Raw genomic sequence first — 22,030 nt, 5'->3', positions numbered from 1 at the left:
TGAGGTACTTTCTTGAAGTGAAAGTTTCTTTACATAGCTAAATTTTCAAATAAAATTTTCTTCTCTTTCATCGAATATATTCAAATTTTAGATTTATCATTAATTAAAAGTCTAATAACGATGTTGATTAAAGTTGTCAGCCAAATAATTTTATATTGATGTTTCTGAGTAGTAGATAATAATTAGTAATTAAAATTCAAATAAAATAACTCTGTTTTGTTAGCAATGAGATAGTAATATTACATCCCTCAGTCTTTTATTTCTCATCGTTGATAATGTTCAGATTCAGATATTCATGTCTCGCCTACTCGGAAACCCACAACGCCGTCTCTCCCACTAGCTGCTAAATATAGGCGCGCGGAACTTAAATGATAAGACGCAATGTCTTCGGATAGGTACACGAGATACCTAATGATCACGGTCAAAGCCGATCCCGGATCGAAAGTTCGTCGACTGCGGCGGCATAAGTTTCTGCGGGGGTCGCGCAACCTCCGCGTCGTTAATAACTTATAAACGAAACAACCTGCGCGCGATTCGAGCCAAGGAGGCTATAGTCGTACGAAGTTTCACGACGAGACGCGACGGCTACTATAAGCCCTGTGGATTAGAGCTTAGGAACTACTTACAGAGGTCCACGCCGTGGTAAGCGGGGGCGAGCGCGAGCAAAACGACGAAAAGGTGGACAGCAGGTGGTGCCCTTCTGGCGAGGAAACCCAAGCTTTTCACCATAGCTCCCTTTTCCTGCGAGGGTTTCACCCTCGCCCTTTCCTCACCGAGACTCCCGCTGTGCCATTTCTGCCTCGTCAACCTGAAACAAAAAAAAAAAGCGCAATCGTTATGTCATGCTTGACGATCGACGTCGAGCGAGGTGGTGGGCGATCGACAAAGCGAGTCGTTTCGTCGAATGCTCCTGGAGAATGAGTGTGCCTTGAAACAACGCGCGCAATTATCGCGCAAGAATATTATCCTGAATGCTATAATGAAATTAATGTTTTGTGCATTTGAAAATCGCGACTGTTGCGCACAAGAAAGACATTGTTAATGCTAGATGTTTCAATTAACAGAAATGTATTATACACTTACAGAAACAGGTTTATTAAGATTTTTACTGTAATTATTTTTCATCAAGGCAATCAGTAAGTAACCGCAAAGTAGTGTAATCAGCTGATTAATTTGAGGACAAGTAGGTTGTAACTTTTTTACACCGAGAAAAATGTCTGGAGATCAATAATCCAGTTATTCTGTCAAAGAGTAATAAACAGATATTTATGACCAGATTAGTTTTCTCAGTGTATTTGTACCTTGCCTGTTTATTGAAAAAAAAGTACAACCCCTACTCGTTTGCAGATTATATTCATTTTTTGTGATTACATATTGATTGTACTTGTATATGTATAATTGTTATATAGAAAAATTTCACATTATGGTACGTGAAAGCTGAGTTAACGGTCGAATTTATTTCAATTCAATAATTTCTTAACTTGAAGTTTTACTGCGCACTGAAAAAATTGTCTTCCAGGAACCAAGGAGATACTCTAAAAATAAAAGGAAAATTCTAAAGTTAAGGTTAAAATCATAATAAGATTAAGTAGCTATTCTCTTTAGACTTTTCCTTTTTACTTTTAGAATATCCTCTTGGTTCTTAGAATACAATTTTTTTTCGATGCAGTATTAAAATTTCTGCAAAGAATGACGCACGAATGACTTGATGCAGATCTGCCTGTAATCCTCGTTCGGTCTCTTCTGTCGATTATGCGCTGCACGTGGAACCGTTTCCTTCCTGTACGAACCGGGGGCGGAGCTAAACTTCCTGCAACTTCCATGTCATGTATTTTCCAGGAAGGAATGGCAAGAGAGAATTGCAACGCGTGTCAGTTTTACATAAAGATGTCTCCCGTCTCTCCGCATGAAGACGTCGGTAATTTTTAACTCGCGTCGATCTACGACTCGTGATCCAATGGTCGACGGACTAACATATTTCGCGAGCGGAGTAACGAGGAAACGGCGCAGCAATAACAGCCCGTTATTGGCTTGTGCAAGTTTATACGACCGATAATGCGTTACTCCCATTTTGCTTTGATACACGTCAGACATGTGCGAGCGCAGCAGCTTGCTTTCTCTCTCAATATCGGTGAGAAAGGTGTCTCGAGGTTTGATGGAGTATCCGTTGGTAATTGCGCCGCCGGTGAATAAGTAATGCGCGGGAACGACAGTAAGAAGTCGCTCGGTCGTAGGCCTCGCGTGCTCCGCATTAAACATACATGCCGTAGCTTATAGCCGTGCAAAATCTGTTCTACGGCGCGTGTCGCGCCGTCGTTTCTCTTTCCTACTTCTCCTCTCTCTTCTTATCTTTCTGCGTGTTGTGAGAAGAACCGGTAGGAGCATCGCTTCCCTTCTTCGCTCGCAAAGTCCTTTGCAAGCCGCGTGATCGCGTAGCAGGCTCATTGTAAGTCTTATTTGACTCCAAAGCGGCATAATGTATTACGCTACGCGACCTCCGAGCGCGTTCAGTGATGATTATATCAATGGGTTTATTTTCTGTAGTCGAACGATGGAATATTTATGACATGGAGGAGTCGCGAGTATCTTTTTGTACAGGGATTAATTTTTCCTTATTACGAGAGAGATAATTAAATTACGATTTTGCACTTTAGTTGCGAGTAAACAATCTTCTTCGTTATCTCACGTATGGAGATATACGATACATATTTGAAATTAATGTACGGAGCGACAACGAGGATTATACAATGGATTGAAATACGGTGGGGAAAATGTATTTTTTCCCGGTGTAATTGGCGAAAGGAATTGTCCGGAGCAAAACCGAAGGATTAAGTAAACGATACGGCGAGTTTCTCGACGGACGTAATTATCGCCGCGATATTTAATTAAGCGTAACGACGTACAATAAGAGCCGTTGATTAGCGAAACTCCTCGATCCGTGGCCGCGCGACGAAAATCCGACGCCCACCGTCTCTCTCTCTCTCTCTGTCGCGTAAACATTTAATCTCCCTAAGCACCAAGTGTTAAATTAGAAATTATCGGAAAACGGTATCGTTTATACGTCGAGTCGCCATAAAAGCTTTATCTCCTGATTGTATTCATGAGGGACTTAACGCTGGCGATGCGCCCCGTCGAAATCAATTCCGCCGAACGCGGTAAGCACTCCGGCGCGGCCCGGCGGCCACAAAATTATTCATCGATTGTTTTCTTTTCATCTCGCGCAGACTTGGAGAGGTGGGGACAGATTATCGCGCGAGATCGTTTCAGGCAGGTGCCATTTTCTCGCCGTCGTCGTCGCCGTCGCCGTCCTTTCGGTTCGGCCGGCCCACCGTCGTCGTCTACCCACGACGGAAAACAGGGATTTTGCAATTATTATGCCGTCGACGCGACGACAGGAGATTCCGTTTACGATCGGTATCGTTTACGATATAGACACACACGTACACGTGTATATGTTTATGCTCCGCTCACGCCCCACGGCTTGCACGCGGACGGCATGCGCCCCGCACCCGCACGCGTGCGCACGTATAGGAGCTCGTTTAAGCCGCGATGTAAGCCGCGGAGGCTTCGCGTGATATCCTAGTTCAACGTCGAATCTCTTCGTTTGCATAGGAATGAGTTTATGCAGATTAATACACGCGAGACGTCCGTGTAGGATACGCCACGTGGAATGTAGCGCGGCACCTACACACGAACGGTAACATGCATATTTTATTGGCGGCATCGCGCCCGCTTACGGATTTCCGATCGCGCAAACGCGCGCGCGCGCCACACACGACGCGATTCGCAAGTCTCTCTGTCTCCCACGATCCGATTCGATTTAATTTACGTTACTCGATATCATTTAATTACTTCTCAATGCCGATATAGAAGCGCGAGACGCCGCGACGGAGTGGTCTCGTATATTGCTGTAAGCGGTTATTAATTTGATAATTTCATACCCAATGTATGTACATACACTCAAGTATCGACAAGTCTCTTCCGTTTGACAGTTCCTGGCTGTAATCGATTCGATACTATTGCTTATAAACTAGTTACAGATGTATGAGTTTCTATCAAAAGGAAAGTTAATATCGTCGGAGGACTCCGATCAGCATAATGTACTCTATATTGAATAGCGAATTATTTAATTGCCGCATATAAAGAAGTGTCAACATCTGTTGCATTCTGACGCGGAACAGAATGCAACTTAGGATGCATTAAATAATAGCTGGAGATTCACGAGATACGCGGTTGCCTTTTTCCTGCTTGCTCTTTCTCTCCCTCTCCAAAAGAAATCGCTCCCGACAAATCGCCGAGTTGACCCTAATTGCGCGGAAGCCAAGGAGAAACGATGTCGGCGACGTGGAGGCGAAGTCCTTCGTACAAAACGAAGCCAATGAATTTAGTAATCCGCTCTGTCGGCGGTGTCGTTGTCCAGGGCAAGCTTAAGGCTGGGACAGCGTGCGAGGGGGAACGAGAGGTATACCGTGGCGCGGGATGTCTCTCCGTGGAAAAGCGATCCTTATCAGTCGTAAAAACAACCGTATGCAACCGGCTCTCGTGGAGAAATACGAGCTAACCGCGAACGTAACCACGCCCGACGAATGGAACGTTAATGTCAGTTAATTATCAGTTAAACTCCTCGGGCCGAGGGCAGATTCGGAAGTTTTCGGAGCGCGGCCGTTTGTAAGGCGTGGGCGAGCCGGACGACACGCTTGTGGAAACATGGGAACGACGTGCATCTCTCCCTCCCCCTCCGATTTTGTTTGTCGAAAAAATGCCGCCGCCTGTTTACGGATCCCCGGGTGAAACGAACTCCGTCTGTTAGCTCGCGGGAGAAACGTCGACTCGAGTCGTCGAGCCAGATGAATCGAAAGATTATAACGAGGCGGTCCTATTAGAGACGGGCTCTCTGCGAGCCCGACCGAAAATACCAAACTTTTTCCTGCGATCTTTTTTTGTACAAGGTACGTCAATGATATACGACGGCAACATTAACAATGATGGATGTTGGTTGACAGAATTGTTTCGATATACCATACATGTAATTCATACATTCCATAGTTTCTCGATTTCGATGTACAAAATACAAAAAATTTATTTTTTTTACAAATTTTGTTGACAATTACAACAATCAACCCATCAAAACGGCAGGATTCAGATTTCTGGATTATATTACAGAAACTGTCAAGGTAATTTTTCTCGGATTTGTTTTTAGATTAACTATTTAAATAGTAAAGAAATTAAAATCAATAACGAAGAATACGTAAAGAAGTTAAAAATAATAAAAATGGTAGAAATTATGCCGGTTATTGTTTTAGCGTTAAAAAATTTTTATATATATCTATAAAATTGACCCGGAAGATTCCGCGCGAATGTTTGCCAAATGATTCTTATTCTGAGGTCTACATCAGATATGAAAACTGTAAATCCGCGAAGATAGTGTGTTACGCGGAGAGGAAAACGCGTGACGGAGGATGCGAGCGAATTTACGGATTGATCTCAGGCATGATCCTCGTGTCGCGTCCGAAGGCACGCTTCGATGATTCAGAACCATTCTAGTTAGGATTTCGCGTATCCTTAGGTCGACGGACAGAAGCAACAGAGTTTGTACGCAAATATACGAGTGCCCCCGCGCACGTTCTGTTATCTTCCTCGTAGATACTGGCGTTACGCGATTGAATTTTACCTAACCATTCATGTAGATAAATTCTTTTACAGTTCTGACTTCAACATGACTTTTGCAAGCAAAAATTTATTCCCTATTATTCTTTTACGTACAGATATACTTTTATTCAGTTGGCCGTACAGAACGCACGATTGTAAATCTCGCATGGGAGATATTTAATTCGCCGTTCCATTCCGTTAATTCTTCCGCTTTGCTGAATTCAGTTACTCACTGAGAGAAACTGAAATACAAAGAAACCTTTCCGAGTGTGTGTTCACCGGTTTGCAGACCATCGACAGACGTCGCGGATAAGATAACCCAGTATTATAGAGGGTTTTATTCGAGGATCGTCTATCACACGCGGTTTGGATTTATGGCGCTGTATGTAGTGGCCGGCCGACTTTCCATTTATCAGTGCGCGGTACCTGTAGCATTTCGGGCGCGGATGGCCGTGCGAAACAACCGCAAACTTTTCGATCTGCCGCGAACAAATGGACGGAGTCTCGCGAAAGAAAACGGAAAAATCACAATGGAAGGCAGCGTCGGATGCTGCTACGGCATTCCCTCCCTATTGTTCGTCGACTCGTGAAAAATGCGCGCTGATTTTCCGTAACAATGCTGACGAAAGGGGAATTTTACTGATCGCAACCGGACTAAAGAGACCACGGGATATTCTGGCTCTGCGTCCAAGATGATATCCCGACGGTTAGATACAATGCGTAATGTATAACGTGTAATACATCGCAAGGATGTTGCGTCGGTACTGCAAAATAATGGATACTATTAACGTTTGCAAACGACCTATAATATATATTCTAATTCCTCCCATTATTTTTTAAGACCCGCGCTTTACCCGCGAGACTTTTCGTACTACCTTGTGCGAGAGTGGAACGGAATAAATCAAAGAGAGACGTCCAACAAAAAAGAAAAATCCTCGAAGTATCCTTGAGAGGAATTCCCGGTAATTCAAATAGATACATTTCTCAAAAAGATCTAAGGGTAAAAGGTGGAATAGTCAAGCGCCCTGTTCGCCACGGTCGAAAGTGGATGTTCATGGTTTTGATTTGTGTGACTTCGTTGTTTTAACGCGGGACCACTCGATGTCCCTCGAGTGGAGAGAGCTGGGAAGACGTTCGCCGTCGAGAAGAAGACCCTCCATCGTTTTCACCATGCAACTCTTGCCGTTCTACGATGTCTCTCTCTCTCTCTCTCTCTCTCTCTCTCTCTCTCTCTCTCTCTCTCTCTCTCTCGGGAGAGATTTTTGTTTATAAAAATACTAGTAGTAAAGTCGTTCAATAAATCTCTCGGCTGTCTGCAGTCTATTGTACATCCTGTTTCGCGGCCACAACGTGCATGTCAAAACTAGACTTTGCGAAATTCTTTTGCGTAAAAGGGAATACGGTATATTTTTCCGCATAACGTAACTTATGTATATATCAAAGAGAATTTATATCTGGATAAAAATTTTTTCCGCCGTGCGTTATTCCAAAACTTCTACCGTGGTGATTTAGCGACAAGTTTTTCCACACGAGTCGTTTAACAAATGTTTCCTCGTAGGTAACGGCCCCTTAAATATCGCCCCGGCGTGTTCGCGTGACCTAAACTCTTTGAAAAGTCCGAAAGCCACGCGTATCAGGCTGGACCGATTTCCATGTCATGCGCCACTCAGGCGTGGTCGTGTCCGATCGCATAGCGAGGAACAATGCCGTGGGATGATGATCCAGCACCTTTAGAGTTTGAGACGGATCATAATCAGCACTCAAGTCGAGTACTTTCGTGACGGAATGAAGGAGGCAGGTCCGTTCCTCATTGTGCTCGTAAATGATTTTATTTGACCCTCGGATTACCGGGTTGAAAAGGAAAGGCAACGCGCAAACACTCGAGAGGACTGTTTAGACGTCCTAGAGCCGCCATTAAAGTCCATTATTGTAGGCAAGGGGGGGGGGGAGAGGGAAGGATTGGTCGTTAAAGAAGCGTTTTGGAAGTTCCGAATGATGCAGCCGGACTCGTAAAAAGTACTCGCCGGAGGGTCAATATCTCCTCTTCGGACCGAATAGCGCGCGTTTGTCTCCGTCACGTCGTCGGCACGTGGGTATTACACTCTTCTTTTTATTACACGGCGCTTGTTTGGGATATCACCGCGTAGCCGAAGGAGCATTATACGTAAGTTTCTTCCCGAGCGGCGGGCGTGCGTGTCAGATTTGTCAGTGGCATAATCGGACTCGTAATTAAAGGGCCGGATGCGCGCGGCGCATTCTTTCTGCTACCGGCCGGCTGATGGCCTCCGCCCGATGATCTCCGAATGATCGATCGTCCGTACAAAGTGCATTAGCATAACTATACGGCCGTGCGGTGGCATCGACGTTTGTTCATCTTCGCTTCTAATCTCGCGCTTTGAAGTCTCGACTCTCGTTTTAGTCTTTCCAGCGGTCGATCTACAGACGAGAGACGCGCGGGGCTGAGTCATTCAGCTGATTCGGTAGTCAACAGGCAAACACAAAGCACGGCTGCGCACAATCCACAGTTAGGACATTTCCAAAATGTAATTATCCTTATACGTTGAATTACGCGTTGACCCGCATACACGGCGCGATCCCTACCGTCGCGTGTTTAATAAAGCCGGGTCCGATAATTTTCCTACAAATATTTAGAACGCGAACGCGCGCACTAATACACGAACGCGAAAATGCTATAATCATTAGTCCTGTGTTACGAGCTTCAACCGTGAAACGCAATACCGTAGAGTGCAGTTATGTGCAGCATGTTAACAGGAACGCACGCCGCGCGTGCTCGCTTTCATGCACAATTAGTAAACAAATTGACGTTTATTCAAATTAATATAATTCGCTTTGACTTCGTATAATGCGCGGCTCTAGAATTTATTACGATATATTCATACAATATCATCAGTTCTACGCCCTGTTGGGTCGCCGCGTTTCTAATTCTAACGACATCAAGGATGGCAGTCTTAAATTTTACAAGAGGATAACTCGAAGAGCCTTCTAAACACGTCGATACTACGCGCGGTATGAAATATATTATACACAGAGAGAAAGATTTCTTCGAATTTAATCAACCGTTTCGTTCGACTATTCCAAAGCATATATTTCTTTGTTTCTAATAAATTTGATTGAATCTATAGAAATCTGTGCAAAACTTATTAGAACCAAAGAAATATATAGTATGGAATAGTTGAATAAAACTGTTTATTAAATCAAAAGAAATCTTTTTCTCTGTTTTTTTAAAAATATGAATATATTATATTATATAAACTTGTGAAATCTCTGACGTTTGTAGCATGCAAGTTATATATTTATATAAACGGATTTACTTTGCCATCTCTGCTGTTAGAATATACGATGAAAAAAAATGTCTTACGTTAGCCAGAGTTAATAGCCGACATTTTTCAACGTCGCGCGTTAAGGGACGCCTAAAAGCCGATAATTCTGTCATCGTCAATCAGTCTCTATGTTCTTCAGCTTACGGGTCGTGTACACAATCCCTTCGCGCCTAATTAATCACTTCTATGGATCGTGGATTTATTTACGGGTACTTTATAGAGCGACGGGCGCGATTCACGCTCCTCCTTTGTATCCGCAGATGCACGCGGCACTTATTAGTCGTTGATGTGATTTATCATTGCGCGATGAATGTGCAAGGATAACGAGCGGGCGCATGGGAAAACGATCTAAATGAGCCGTAGCTGCTTAGAAGGAAGGATTACGCACGCGAGAATATTCTGGTCTGCTCACCTTGTTGTTTGCATTCACGTGAAAGAAAAAAAAAAAAAACATTTTGAAAAGGTAACATTTTGTTGACGTATGAAAAACGCTAACAAAGGACACAGCTCCAATTATTCTAAAAAATATCCGCCGTTAAAAATATTCGCTGGCGGTTTTGAGACATACTGTATATGGAAATGAAAAGAATATTCGCGCACGCCCCTATCGATTTCGTTACTATTTACAAAAACGAACCTAATGCAAATAAATGGATTTTCGATGAACGGGGTGAGCCGAAAAGTGCATACACCGCGAATCGATGCGCCGCCGGGGACACAAAAGCGGGTGGAAAATCGAACCGTCGATGCACATACATGCATGCGCCGCTTATGCATCTATGCATGTATATAGTGTGTCCCAGAACTGTCATTACTGTCGTTTTTACGAGTTTCTTGAACAATTTACGATGAGTTTAGAAATGTAAACCAAAATATTTAGAGATTTGAACCCGTATTCCGAACGCGCTTCTAAAGATGCTTAACATACTTTTTTGTTATTCTTATCTATTCCTATTTTATATCTAATAAGTGATAAAGATAGAACGATAAAAATTCTGTATATGGGCCTTGAACTACAAGTTGATTAAATAAGAAAAATAGTTAAAAATACTCGATATTATTCATAATAGTCATTGAATCTCTCAAAAACATAAAAATCGATTTCTTTTAATCTGTTTGCAATTGCTTTCAATTCTATTATTTCTCCATTTGCGCTAGAATCTAACTTGCTTTTTCATAAAATAACTATTGCCACATCGAAAATTGTATTGCCATAAAAAATATTTTTTAATTACCTCCCAATATCCATTGTCGAAAAGGTAATTCTGAGACACCCCGTATGCGCGTCCGTTCTATAGTATATCGCTACTTTCTGCAATAAAATACAGTGACGCGCGTAAAACGTCGATGCGTTCGGAGGGAGAAGGGGGGAAGGGGGGAGGGATGCAGTAAAGAACAACAAGCAGCGACTCAAGCCGAGGCGATTTACATGCATAAACTGCATCCCTCGAATCCTCTTTCGTCTATCCCGTGCTGCCCCTTTTGTATCTTGCCGTGCCATAATCATTGCCGGATTGCTTTTACTTTCGAGAAAATTTGTTATTCAATCGTCGAGGTAACGCATAACTCATTAAAAAACGAACGTGCAATAAGTAACTCTTTAACAAGGCTTGTTTGAGCCGTTAATCAAAGGGCCAGCGAGCGAGCGCGTGCGTGCAAGTATTGGCGTTTATTTTATAGACGTCCTTAGCTTTCGTAGTATTTCACCGGAACAGCCTGTTATCTTCAAACGCCTTTTAGAGGAGCCAGTTGAGTGATGTCGGACAAGCGAGAAGCAATAAAATCAAAGCGGTCTCTGACTTCTAGTAAAAGAGTAGCGCAGGGAATAAAAGAAGAAAACAAGATGTAACCGGGAGGAAGGAAGATAAAGTGAGCGAAGCAGAAGGGGTATTATAAGATCTCCGGGATCGTGCCCTTTGCAGTTTTCGTGCGTCCTTAAAAGCAGTTAGATTTTCTTAGAGTATCTTTTCGAAGACGCAACGGTGCAACGGTGTACTTTCCTCCCCCCCCTTCTCTGATAAATTGAAACCACACAGAGAATCCGTCACACGAGAATGCATTCTGCGCTTTGCAATCGTATCTTTGCGCTCCTTACGCGCGTGTAACTTACGCGGACGGCGGAATTTTTAAAAGCGAAAGTGACGCGGAAACGCGAGAGAAATTCTATCGGACGTAATGCTCGAGGAAGGAGATTAACGCGCGCGCAGCGCGTCTCGTTCGCGCAAAAGTAACAAAGTGAAAGACCGTGGTGGCGGCGAAGTCGAAACGAGAACCGACGTCTCAAAGGGAGGAGAAGCAGCGAGGGGGTTAAACTTAAACCGAAGAGACGGGGGACTCGCGGTTCTTAAACTCCGCTTTTCATGTCGCCGTCGCGTCTTAATATTTCCGCGCGCTCGGAATCTCGCGCGTTCTCTCGACGACGTACACCCTCCCCCCCTCCCTCCCCCTCGTCGTCGCTGGAACACTTGTTTAAACGTCGCCCGTGTACAAGCAAACACACGAACAAAGTGCTGTCGAGTGGTTGGAGCACAGCTCGATGTCTGAAGGATCTCGCAAACAGTTCATGGGATTAAGTTTATCTTCAGAAAAGACGACGCGTTTGTCAGGTTATTATCAAAATTTAACATTTATTATTATATAAAACGAAAAGTACGAATGACATAATATAAAAATCACTGTAGTTACTACTCAGAAGAGACTCATCCATCCATGTAATATATAATTATGATTCTTATGAATGTTATATTAAAAAGGGTCATAAAGTCATAGAAAAGGTAGAATAAAATTTCATATCTTGAAACTCAGACATTTTGATAAGTTTATTAAAAATAAAGAAAGACGCAAAGCGTCTCAAGAACAATAATAAATTAATGTCTTTTCCCGTACAATGACATTTTATATTTGTATTAAAATTTTCTGTGTTGCGTGTTAATTTGACATATTGTCGTTTAGGTAGACTTTTATATGTAGACTTTTAAATTAATATTAATTATTATCCAAAATTAAAGTAACACAATTTATATTATGTAATACATAAATTCTTGATGACATATTTTACATATAAAAGTAACAAATAAATTGTGTTACTTTCCTTTTTATGACAGTTACCATCTATTAAATGAACATATTTCTTATGTTAGTAATTATTAAGAGAACGCTGTCTTTCATTTTCGCCAAGGTTTTAAAAGAAATGTAAAGTAAAGGTAGAACTACAAGTTAAGGTAAATTATTTAATCAACATGTCTCAAAAAATAAATATATACTTAAACGTGCCAAGTCACAAAAAAATATATAATTTCAAGCTGTGAAAAATACACAATTTTTACTACTTACTTTAATGAAATAGAAACTTATTTTTATTTCCTACTTATTTTCAAACTTTTAACTTCTTTTCAAATCAAAATTGTTTAATTTTTTAATTTGCCGATTTTTTCTCAACTGTCCTGATTTTTTAAAGTAAATTCATAATTTCAGAATTAAATCATCAAGAGTTGATCACCCCATTCACGATGTACAACAGCAAAGTTGTCGAAGCCATGTTGAAATACAAGCTAGAAATATATATGTAAATTATAACAGTACCCAGACTAATTAACATTTAGAAGAACATAATTGTCTACCTGCGTTTATACAATAATTAACGAATAATCGATTCTGCAAACAAAATCGGAAATAATAATAATAATTTAGCAACCTCACGATTGCCACCTCCTTCCAGATTCATTCGCTGTATACAACGTAACACTCGCGAAAACACGGTTTACGATCGCGCGTACTAATTACCAGAATGGAATAATCACACGAAACTCTGTACAACGCTCCTCGTTAATCACACCCATTGCCATGCCGCGTTGTATTGTCGCAACGGAATAACGCGAAAAAGAGTACGAATGTCGTCGCGTTGCCATTACGATACGTTCGGCACCTGCGAATTTCGAAAATTAGCAAACGGCGAACGTACGAATCGGTACGAATCAATCGAGAAAGTTAATTTGCGGCCTCTAATTGTTGATTGTACGTAGAGAACTATCGCGCAGTATACTTTTAGTTCTTGTTGCGATCACGTTTCGATGGGCAGCGTGGACAATGCGCACGGATCGCGAGTCTTGCCAACCGAGTTGACCACACAGCGCGCGCTGCAAAACAAACACCGAGGCTGCCGCGACGGTTGTTTTGTCGTCCTCGAAATATTTAACGGTTTATCAAATAGATTCATACCGAAATATATTACAATATTTTTCGAATTATACTTATTATTACCAAAACATTCGATATCACGATTATGTATAATGTCCGCGTTTTAATTTTAATTATTCGATTTGTGCGCCATTCCGCGCCCCCGATCTCTGATGTTAATGATAAACAAATTATACTCGATAAAAAATGCAGAGCGCGTTGCAAAATATACGTTCCAAATGGTTCTAATAATCATCGTACGTAACGATCGCAACGAAATAATAATAATTTGTAAACGATAATAAAGCGAAACTCGACCGATGTGTCAATTACAGAATCCTATACGTATGTAATTGAAGCAAAAAATATTATTAGGCGTCAAGATCAGCTTTAACCGGAAATAATTTGTCGTTCCTATTCTCTATATGTCGTTTCGGTTCAAATGTAAATAACGCAAAATAGCCTTTTCTTGAAGCGAATATTAACCGTTGTCTTAGTGCGCGCGCAATTGTTATTAATATCAATTGCACATGGCTGAGTTCTCGTTCGTTAAGAGAATCATCACGGTTGGAATATCTCTCTCCCTCTCTCTCTCTTTCGGGCTGATCGCGTTTCGGTGACACAACGACGCGACGCGACGCGACGCGACGCTACGCGAGCTCGTGCCGCTACCAGCCCGCTGGAATATCGCAGCCCGAATGACAACAGGACCTAAAACGCGCATTGCGTACATTGCGCAGTACGCCATAACAACAAACATCAAAACCGTACGCCACACGGTCTCGCCGCCGAAATATTTAACGTATTTTGAATTAAATGTATTCGAAATACTCCGCGCGTTTCTCCAATTCTAAATTAATTATATAACACGAAATGGCTCACGGCGCTGTGTCGGATTTCCGCTGTGCAAATGATAATACAGCGTGTAGCAGCGTCGTAACGTGTTGTATGTTACCAAACAAACAGGCTTTGTCAGCCGGTACTGGATCCAGCCAGTCTTGCTGCACGAAACACTTACTATGCGGCCATGTGGATGTTTAAAATTGTCAAACGTGATGTCTACGCGAAATAATTATATACCGAATACTTGTTCCTTTCTTGTATTAAATTAATTATTAATTGAACGAGTTGTTACATATTTTGCGCTTTGTTCCGGTATCTAAGGTAATGATTTAGAGAATGTTTTGAAACGGAAATATACTCGATTTTTAATTAATAAGAAAATATGCTTCAGTCTAATTGATACGTATGTTAATTAATATATAAATATTAATAGCACATTTCCTCTATGCATATGCGAATTACTTCTCCTTGTTATAATAATTTACGTGGAGGTTAATATTAATTATATTGAAATTAAAAATTATTAAATTTATTATTTAATAAAGTTCATTACTGATTGAAAAATTATTTATGTAAATCAATTTGTTATTATTTTTCATTTTTTACGTAAACACAGGAACAAAATATTGCACTTTTAATAACTTGAAAAAAATGACGTAAACAACGTTATTATTTTTTCATCTTGATCTATTATTTATGCAACTCTACATTTTTACGTTCAATTTGTAATAGAGTTTATAATATTAAAAATTAAAAATACTTTCAGCAAAAATCTATAATTAATATCGACAAAGTTAAAAAATTTATACAAACTGTTTTCAATTAATAATCACTAGTCATAACGACATAAAAATATAGCCGCGCCTCTTGGAAATCGTTTATACGAATAAGAATAGCCTTCCCGACGTTAGTCGCATACCGATAATTAGCGACCGCCAACCGCGAGTTACGGTGGCGAGGGGTTAATATTCCTGTCTGCACAACGTATGAAATCTGTCGCCGCAGCTTTTTTGCGCGAACGCGCGCGGGTAACGCGAATCAAAGCTATTACAACCGACGGAAGCAGGAGCCGTTTGCTCGCACAGCTGGTCTAAAAGAAGAAGAAGAAGGAGCGGTTCGGTGCGGAGGATAGCAGATAAAGCGTGTCGGGGAAGGGATGGGAGGGAGAGGAGGAACAGAAGAAGATGGTGCGAGGCGCCTTCGCGAACACACTCCGACTTCTGTGCGCGCCCCCGCGTTTCGCGCCCCGCATTCCATCACTCCGCATCCGGGCGCTTTAACAAGCCTCTAATGAGGAACGGGTGTTACTCGTGTCCGTCGCGGTACTTTTGCGCAATTATCATTTATCACATCTGCGCCCTCCCCGGCGTTTCGTGTGTGCCCTCCCCGTTTTTCTCCTACGGGTCGTCAATGTCGTCCGTTCCTCTTTCTCTCTTATTTCTGTTCCGCGCCGATGGGAAAGGCTCCACGACGTCGACGGTGAGACGGCATATCCGGTGCGCCACGCGCCCGACCTTTCGCCCTAATGCGATGCCGGCGAAGGTCGCGGATCGTTTAAAATGTCGTAAATTGAGTTATGTGGATTCCTCGTGGATTCCATTAGTTTATGGGCTTTCAGAGCTTCACGCTGAGATTTATGTATATTCATGCAGGAAGCAATATAAGTCTCTTATTAAAGAGTAGATTTAATAAAATACTAAAATTTAATAAAATTTGAAGGCGATGCGCGAAGAAATATCTTTTAAAATTAAGGCCCTTCAAATTCATGAAAGTTTTATAATACATATTTTTTTCCTTTTGTAACGCGACACGCGGAGTGCATAATAATCCAGAAATATTGACATACCAGCGTGATAATAAATTTACATCGTCGTGCAGGATCGTAAAAACGTCGAGTCACCGGTGCAATTAATCTACGTCTTGAAAGGTACGGTTATATTCATCGAGATTAGCGATCTGGAGATAAACTCACGGAAACATTATTTATGCATGTAAACGAATAGGATAAGTACCTCACGGGGGTACGGGGTTCCGAGGTTTGCGCGCTGAAAATTCGATCGATCCGTACGTTAACCGTATGTTAATTCAAACGGTATCCTGTAACTATCTTAAATTCGTTAGTGGAGAACCGATCCGGGCTATATGGCCGTTTGTGTTCCAATTAGCTTTGATTTGAAATCGTTATCGGTTTATGCATCATGCATGCTGCGCACGAAGCTAAATTTCCGCCAAGTGTGTGTATTTGTGGTTTCTATCCATCGTATTGATTATTACGTTTTCGGTGCTGTTCGCGTTTCGAGTGATTTTCGATTTCGGGCGTCGAACTTTTCTCCGGTCCTGCGGAGCGGAGAGTTGTCTCTTCGATCTGGGGACGAAAACGAAACGTGGAACGGCAGCAAAAATAGCGGGAGAACGATGGAACTAGGTCAGTCGTGATCGAGAGGGAATGAGCCTTGCGCAGTTTTGTCCAGTATTTCATTTGCGTTGAAACTTAGGAATTTCCAATTCGACAATATCGTCCCCGGTCGGTCAAATCGTGTCTGTCGTCTTGGTGAAAAGTCGGCCGAGTTAGCGAGCAATCCCGGTTTCCCGGGAGGGAAAGAGGCGGGAAAAAAAAAGAGGATCGGTCTGGGGTATTGTTTTTCCGACGCGGTTATTTCCTCTCAAAATTCCAGAGCGTAAGATAGAATTGGAGAAAATCTCTCGCCGGTTTTATTCGCTCTGCTCTGTTTTCACAGCGCGGAAGCGAAACGATCATAAGGAAGCAGGTCGAATGTCTGGGTGAAATCAAAAATTAGTTTTACGCTACGGCGATTTTCCGGCGGCTGTCGATCTTCAGGATTTTCCCGGACGCGAACATCATTTCTGTCGGTCCGTAACTCTGATCGTAATTCTGGTAGTTAAAACTCGCTCGCGGAACTGGCAGTCGTTTATTCGGGAAAGAAAGGGACGGCAGAGCCAGAATGCAAATCAGATAAGATGGATTCGACGTAATTTTCTACTCTACGTTGAAACTAGAAATTCATGAATGTTTATGCTTCAATTATTCATTACAATATCGTGAAGAATATAAACCCATTTAAAGGTATAATATTTATTGTATTATAATCATAAAAAAAATACGACTAATGCATTTTTTTTCAAGGCTTACAAAAGGCTTCTTTTCAAAAGTAAATTAAATTAAATTATATGGTTGCAGATACTTTAGGTAAAATTATTTTTTAGCCTAATTTTTCTAATTTTATATGAAACATGTATTTCGAGTTCAGTATTTGACTTTTTAAAATCCAACACGGTGAGAGATTCTTTTGTTTATCTCAGTTATTCGCACTAATTGATTGTCCCATTTACTGACAACAATCAGTTTGAGTTCGACAACGTTCTTTCATGCTTGTGATGGATGTTCCATTCTTCGGCACGCGCGCGGCTCCCTCATCCGAGGATAATCGCGGGGTGGGAAAGGGTGAGAACGTGAAATGGATGAAGTAAGCGGTCGGGATGGGTGGAATCTGGAAGTAGGGCAGGTCCAAATCGGAAATCAGGTTTACACGACCGTTCAACGTTTTTACAATCCGGGGGAATGCCGGGAGGATTCCGCCCCGGCTGTCGCTATCGTTCCGGTTGGCTAGAGCGTATCTACGCCGTTGAAAAGTCGACTGGCAGCTAGCTTCTACTGCCATTTCTTCGGAGACGGACGGAGTGATAAGGGATACGCTCGGCCAGGAATAGATCCGGGGGATTCTCTCGAAACGGTTATTTCCCCGTTCATTAACTTTTACGGACTTGCCACTCGAGCGAGCTCTCGCTTCTCGCCTGGTGTTTCTGCGACGGTTGTTTCGCGATTTTCAATGGCGTGCGACCTCATTACCGAAATGGCGTTCATTACCGTTGTAAGCGTCGCGGACGACCCAGTGGGATGCAAAGAGGAGCGTGCCGGTTACAGGGTTGGCGAGTTTTGTCACAATGTTTCACACCGGGATAACTCCCCGTAAAAAGGACCGCTCGCTTAATGACCGCCAGTTATTCAGCTTCCAGCGTATAATCGTTTGGGCGACAGGGTGGGAAACGTGTGAAAGGATTATTGAGACTTCCGAGAATTCCAAGGATCCTTCAACGGGCGAAATGGTCCGTTCTGAATGAGAGATCGGCGATGCGAAAAAAACCCCAAGTCACATATATACGTCTTGATTTCTATGCGTCTGGCTCTAATAGTGATGTTTCTGACACGCGAGCGACGCGCAAAATGATCGCCGCAAAAGAAGTGGGGAAAAAATCTGCTTTATACGGTGATGAATACGCGGGCGGATAATTAAGTGGGTGTTTAAATCTTTAAATGCCGCCGCCGCCGCCGCCGCGATATCTTCATTACGTTAGTTGTATACATGAGTATGTCTATTTTGGATGAGCGCGCGACTACCGTTACTTCATCTGGTGTAACACAGTAAAATAAAATTTATCGTCAGCGGCGTGCACATCAACAAATTTTCATTTAGCTGACGCGTATCAAGCTCGCGCAACAACGTGCATCCCGCGTCTGAGGGGAGATATATATATATATATATATATGTATATATGTGTGTGTATATATAAAAGCTACACTTCGCTTACAGCGCGCTCGGTATATATTAAATACAAAGTTCGCGGCACGTATACACGTTTGTGGAGTATAAGAGCCATAATCTTATCAAGGGTTGTAAAAATATTTGATTAAAGTTTGCGTAATATTTGCCAAACGCTTAAGCCGGAAATATTTCGTTTACCAAACCAATAAGAGTGTGGATCAAGATGGCGAGTACATATTTTTCTTCGTTCAACGATGAGAGAAAACATTGAATCTCAAGATGACGAGCCTCATTTCTTTCGTTCTTGCCATTTCTTGCCATGTCTTGTCCCTCCCCCCCCCCCCATCCTATCACCCTCTGAGGAAGGATCCAATCGATGTTCGCGTATCGAAGGTCTCTCTCCCCTGCGTGGGGGAGAATCTTATCGGCGACATACCGAGCATTCCGTGTAATTCGCGGGGCATATCGATAATCAAGACCTCTTCCCCTCCCCCCCCCAAGCGGGGAGAGATTAAACATCACAGGTACACGTGCAAAGACGCCGGGGAGAGAATGGCATTTGGCGGAACTTGTCTCAACAATGCCGCTTCCCTTTCTCCTCGCACCCCCGTTTCGACGGAGCCGGGCGTCAGCGCGTCGTCCGTGTTAAATAACAATGGGATCGCGCAAATGGGACTACTCGAAAACATTTGCCCGTTTCCTCGCCCCTCCCTTTTGTCGCGATTCATTCGGGCTTTCGCATAATGACGCCTCGCCTCTGCGTCTACGGAGCGCCAGCCACAGTTCGCATTCATTCGAAGGGGAAAGGACGGCGGCGCCCGCCACACCATGCCGTGCCGTGCCACGTCGCCTTCCGTCGCTTTCCTCTTCCGGCGGTTTAATTGTTGTGCTAACATTTGCCTCGCGGGTATCGACTCGTCGTCGGCCGTGGAACAGGCACGACGTCATCGCGTAAATAATACAATTACGGCCAAGGTAACGCGTATCGATTAGCAGTCGTCGTCTCGTCAAGTTGACGGCTCTTTCGTCGTTTCGTGCCTGCCGCCGATTTCTACGAAGCATTCAATTTGCATGGAATTTATCTCATCTATCATGAATTGTTATTTGTATTAAGGGTATTGCGTGTTACATATGTTTCATGTAGTAATGAAATGAATATCCCACTTTTCTAGTCAAACGCATTAAATTTCCATGTATCAATTAGGTTTCTTTTTGCCGTTTAAATGAAGTCGATCTAATTCCATCAATAATAATGAGATAAGTAATTAATTTAACGTAGAGAGCTACATACCGAATTAGTTATTACTAATTAATTTCGTAATTAATGCCGTTGTAATATTATGTTTATTTAAGATAAATAATTTAGATGATTATAAATGTAAGGTATATAAATATCGCCATTTGTTGATTATAATTAAAAATTTGTTCATTAGCCTCAGGTTGACCCGTGCGAGGGCTAATATACACCGTCAGGCCAGTTTACCTAAGCCAAATTTGCATTCGCGAATATTATATTCACGCCACGCGGTCGCTATATTGTAAAATCAAAATACCGTCGCGCTATTATGCATAATTCCTGGAAGGGATATTTCACGGTGGAGACTCGCCAGCAACGTCCAAATTTAATCAACATTTTTTTCTTTCGGCGTAAAAAAGCAACGAGAGGATCTTTACACTGGGGTGGGGGATGCACCGTTAAATAACCCCGCGATTATTCGTAAGCGATTGCAAAACCGCGGGTGGCCGGAGGAGGGGAGGGGGAGGTGATCGCTTTCGCAAGACTACGCGCTCGAATGCCCGACGGCTACGCCTATGGCTCGGTACACATGCCTACATGTATGCGGTCCGTTGTACGGTCGAATAAACCGAGGAAGAGTTTGTGCAAGCCGGTCTCTCATTAGGTTAGAGCAAATTAGCACGCGAACCCCAAACACCCACACCCACGCACACACACACACACACACGCGCGCGCACACCGGTTAGCCTTCGCGCACGACCCCGCCGAGCCAGCCCGCGACCTCTCCGGGGAGACGTTCCGTTTCGAGATTGATTATCCCCTATCGGCTCGTGCAGCGTTTCCTCCCGGCCGAAACTTAGCGGGGCCCGGTATCGATAATGCAGAGGGAACAACCTGGCGGCGCCGGCGGCGGCGGGCAGACCGGGTTGTTTCTGGTTTCGGGCGAGCAGGAAGTGTGGAGACCGTAAATTTTCCCTGGGTCAGATCATAGACACCAGGCTCGCGCGCGCGCCAAGGATGTACAAAGCGGGCATACCAGGTCGGATAAGCTTTTGTGGCACACGGTCGATCAATCGGCGACGACTATTCCCTAGGTAAGACGCTTCTCTCTCTCTTCTCTTCCCATCTCCATTCTTCGAAAAGTTTCAGACAGTTTGTTTAACTTGCCGTCGCGGCGAAGGTCTCGCGTTATCGAGGAGCGAGCGAGGAAGCTTCCGCCAGTTATGTGGTAATTACTTTCCGAGATATTGTCATCGGTCTTGCGCGCTTTATTAAATAAACAGCTTATTGTGCACGGTGTAAACCTTTACGAGATTTTATTGCGAGCTGGCTCGGGCCACCAGCTACCTCACGCTAACCGGTTCCCTTTTCCGCCACAACGCGCGTTATTATTCACCCGGGGTCCTCCGCGGTACAATCAAGTTATTCGCGAGTAAAACAAATCTCTCGACTTCACATTTCTGAGGAGATGCTCTAGAAAAAGAGAAGGGAATGAGAGGAGAGGGGAAAAAAAAAGAGGAAACCTTCGCCTTTATTGCGTACCGCTCGACTGGACAGGATAGGAAGTAATACGAGAAAGCAACGACAAAGGGAGACGGATAATTGCTCGGAGGGATATACGCAGAGGAATTTCTTCCTCCGGTTCCTTCAAAAACCTTATGCGACTGTATGTAATTTCGGAGAGAACGGTGTAAACGTCGGTGGAAAAATTAATGCTCGCCGCGAGACACATATCGCGGAGGATGACGTTGATAAGTCGCGACGGGGAGATGTGCTCCTGGAATAGCGTGCGGGCGGGAAGACCGCGACGAAGAGGGGGGCGAGGAAGGAGGGGGGGAAGTGCTCGAAAAGAGGGGCCGGAGACCATCAAATCGGATTTCCAAAGCTCAGTTAATGTATACGATTTCCAGGGGGCGAATTACCGGGCAAAAAGCGAAGGACGGAGCGCGAGGGGACGGAAGGGGGAGGGGGTTTCCTGCGACTGAGATCGACCACATAACTTTGAGATTAATTAAATTTAAGCGCTGTTAAAAGGATTAATTAGTAGTACGTACTTCTGCGAGGACACCGAAGCTCGGCACAGAATTATGCCGAGACGAAAGTTTCGCCGAAGAGGGATGAGTCGACGGTTAAAGTTAGGGGGTTCGTTTGCGCTGCCCGAAGCTCGGAGACTTGGACAGTTGATTCCGTGCGAATGGGTTGAGCGTCGTATCAATTGCAAC

General features: G+C 43.3%; 1 protein-coding gene across 3 annotated transcripts in view; it reads right to left on the bottom strand.

Annotated features, from left to right (window-relative positions):
• Positions 1-22,030, bottom strand: part of LOC105841107 (discoidin domain-containing receptor 2) — a 156,487-nt gene that overhangs the window by 82,399 nt on the left and 52,058 nt on the right. For all 3 annotated transcript variants that reach the window (XM_036293729.1, XM_036293732.1, XM_036293730.1), the window contains exon 2: positions 627-808. In XM_036293729.1, coding sequence (XP_036149622.1) covers positions 627-729 — 103 coding nt within the window. In that variant the 5' untranslated portion in view covers positions 730-808. The remainder of the gene's footprint in view (positions 1-626; positions 809-22,030) is intronic.

This window comes from Monomorium pharaonis, chromosome 11, assembly GCF_013373865.1.
Source record: "Monomorium pharaonis isolate MP-MQ-018 chromosome 11, ASM1337386v2, whole genome shotgun sequence".
In the NCBI taxonomy this organism is placed as follows: domain Eukaryota; kingdom Metazoa; phylum Arthropoda; class Insecta; order Hymenoptera; family Formicidae; genus Monomorium; species Monomorium pharaonis.
The sequence above is the reverse complement of the archived record's forward strand: the minus strand, read 5'-3'. Positions and strand labels throughout refer to the sequence as shown.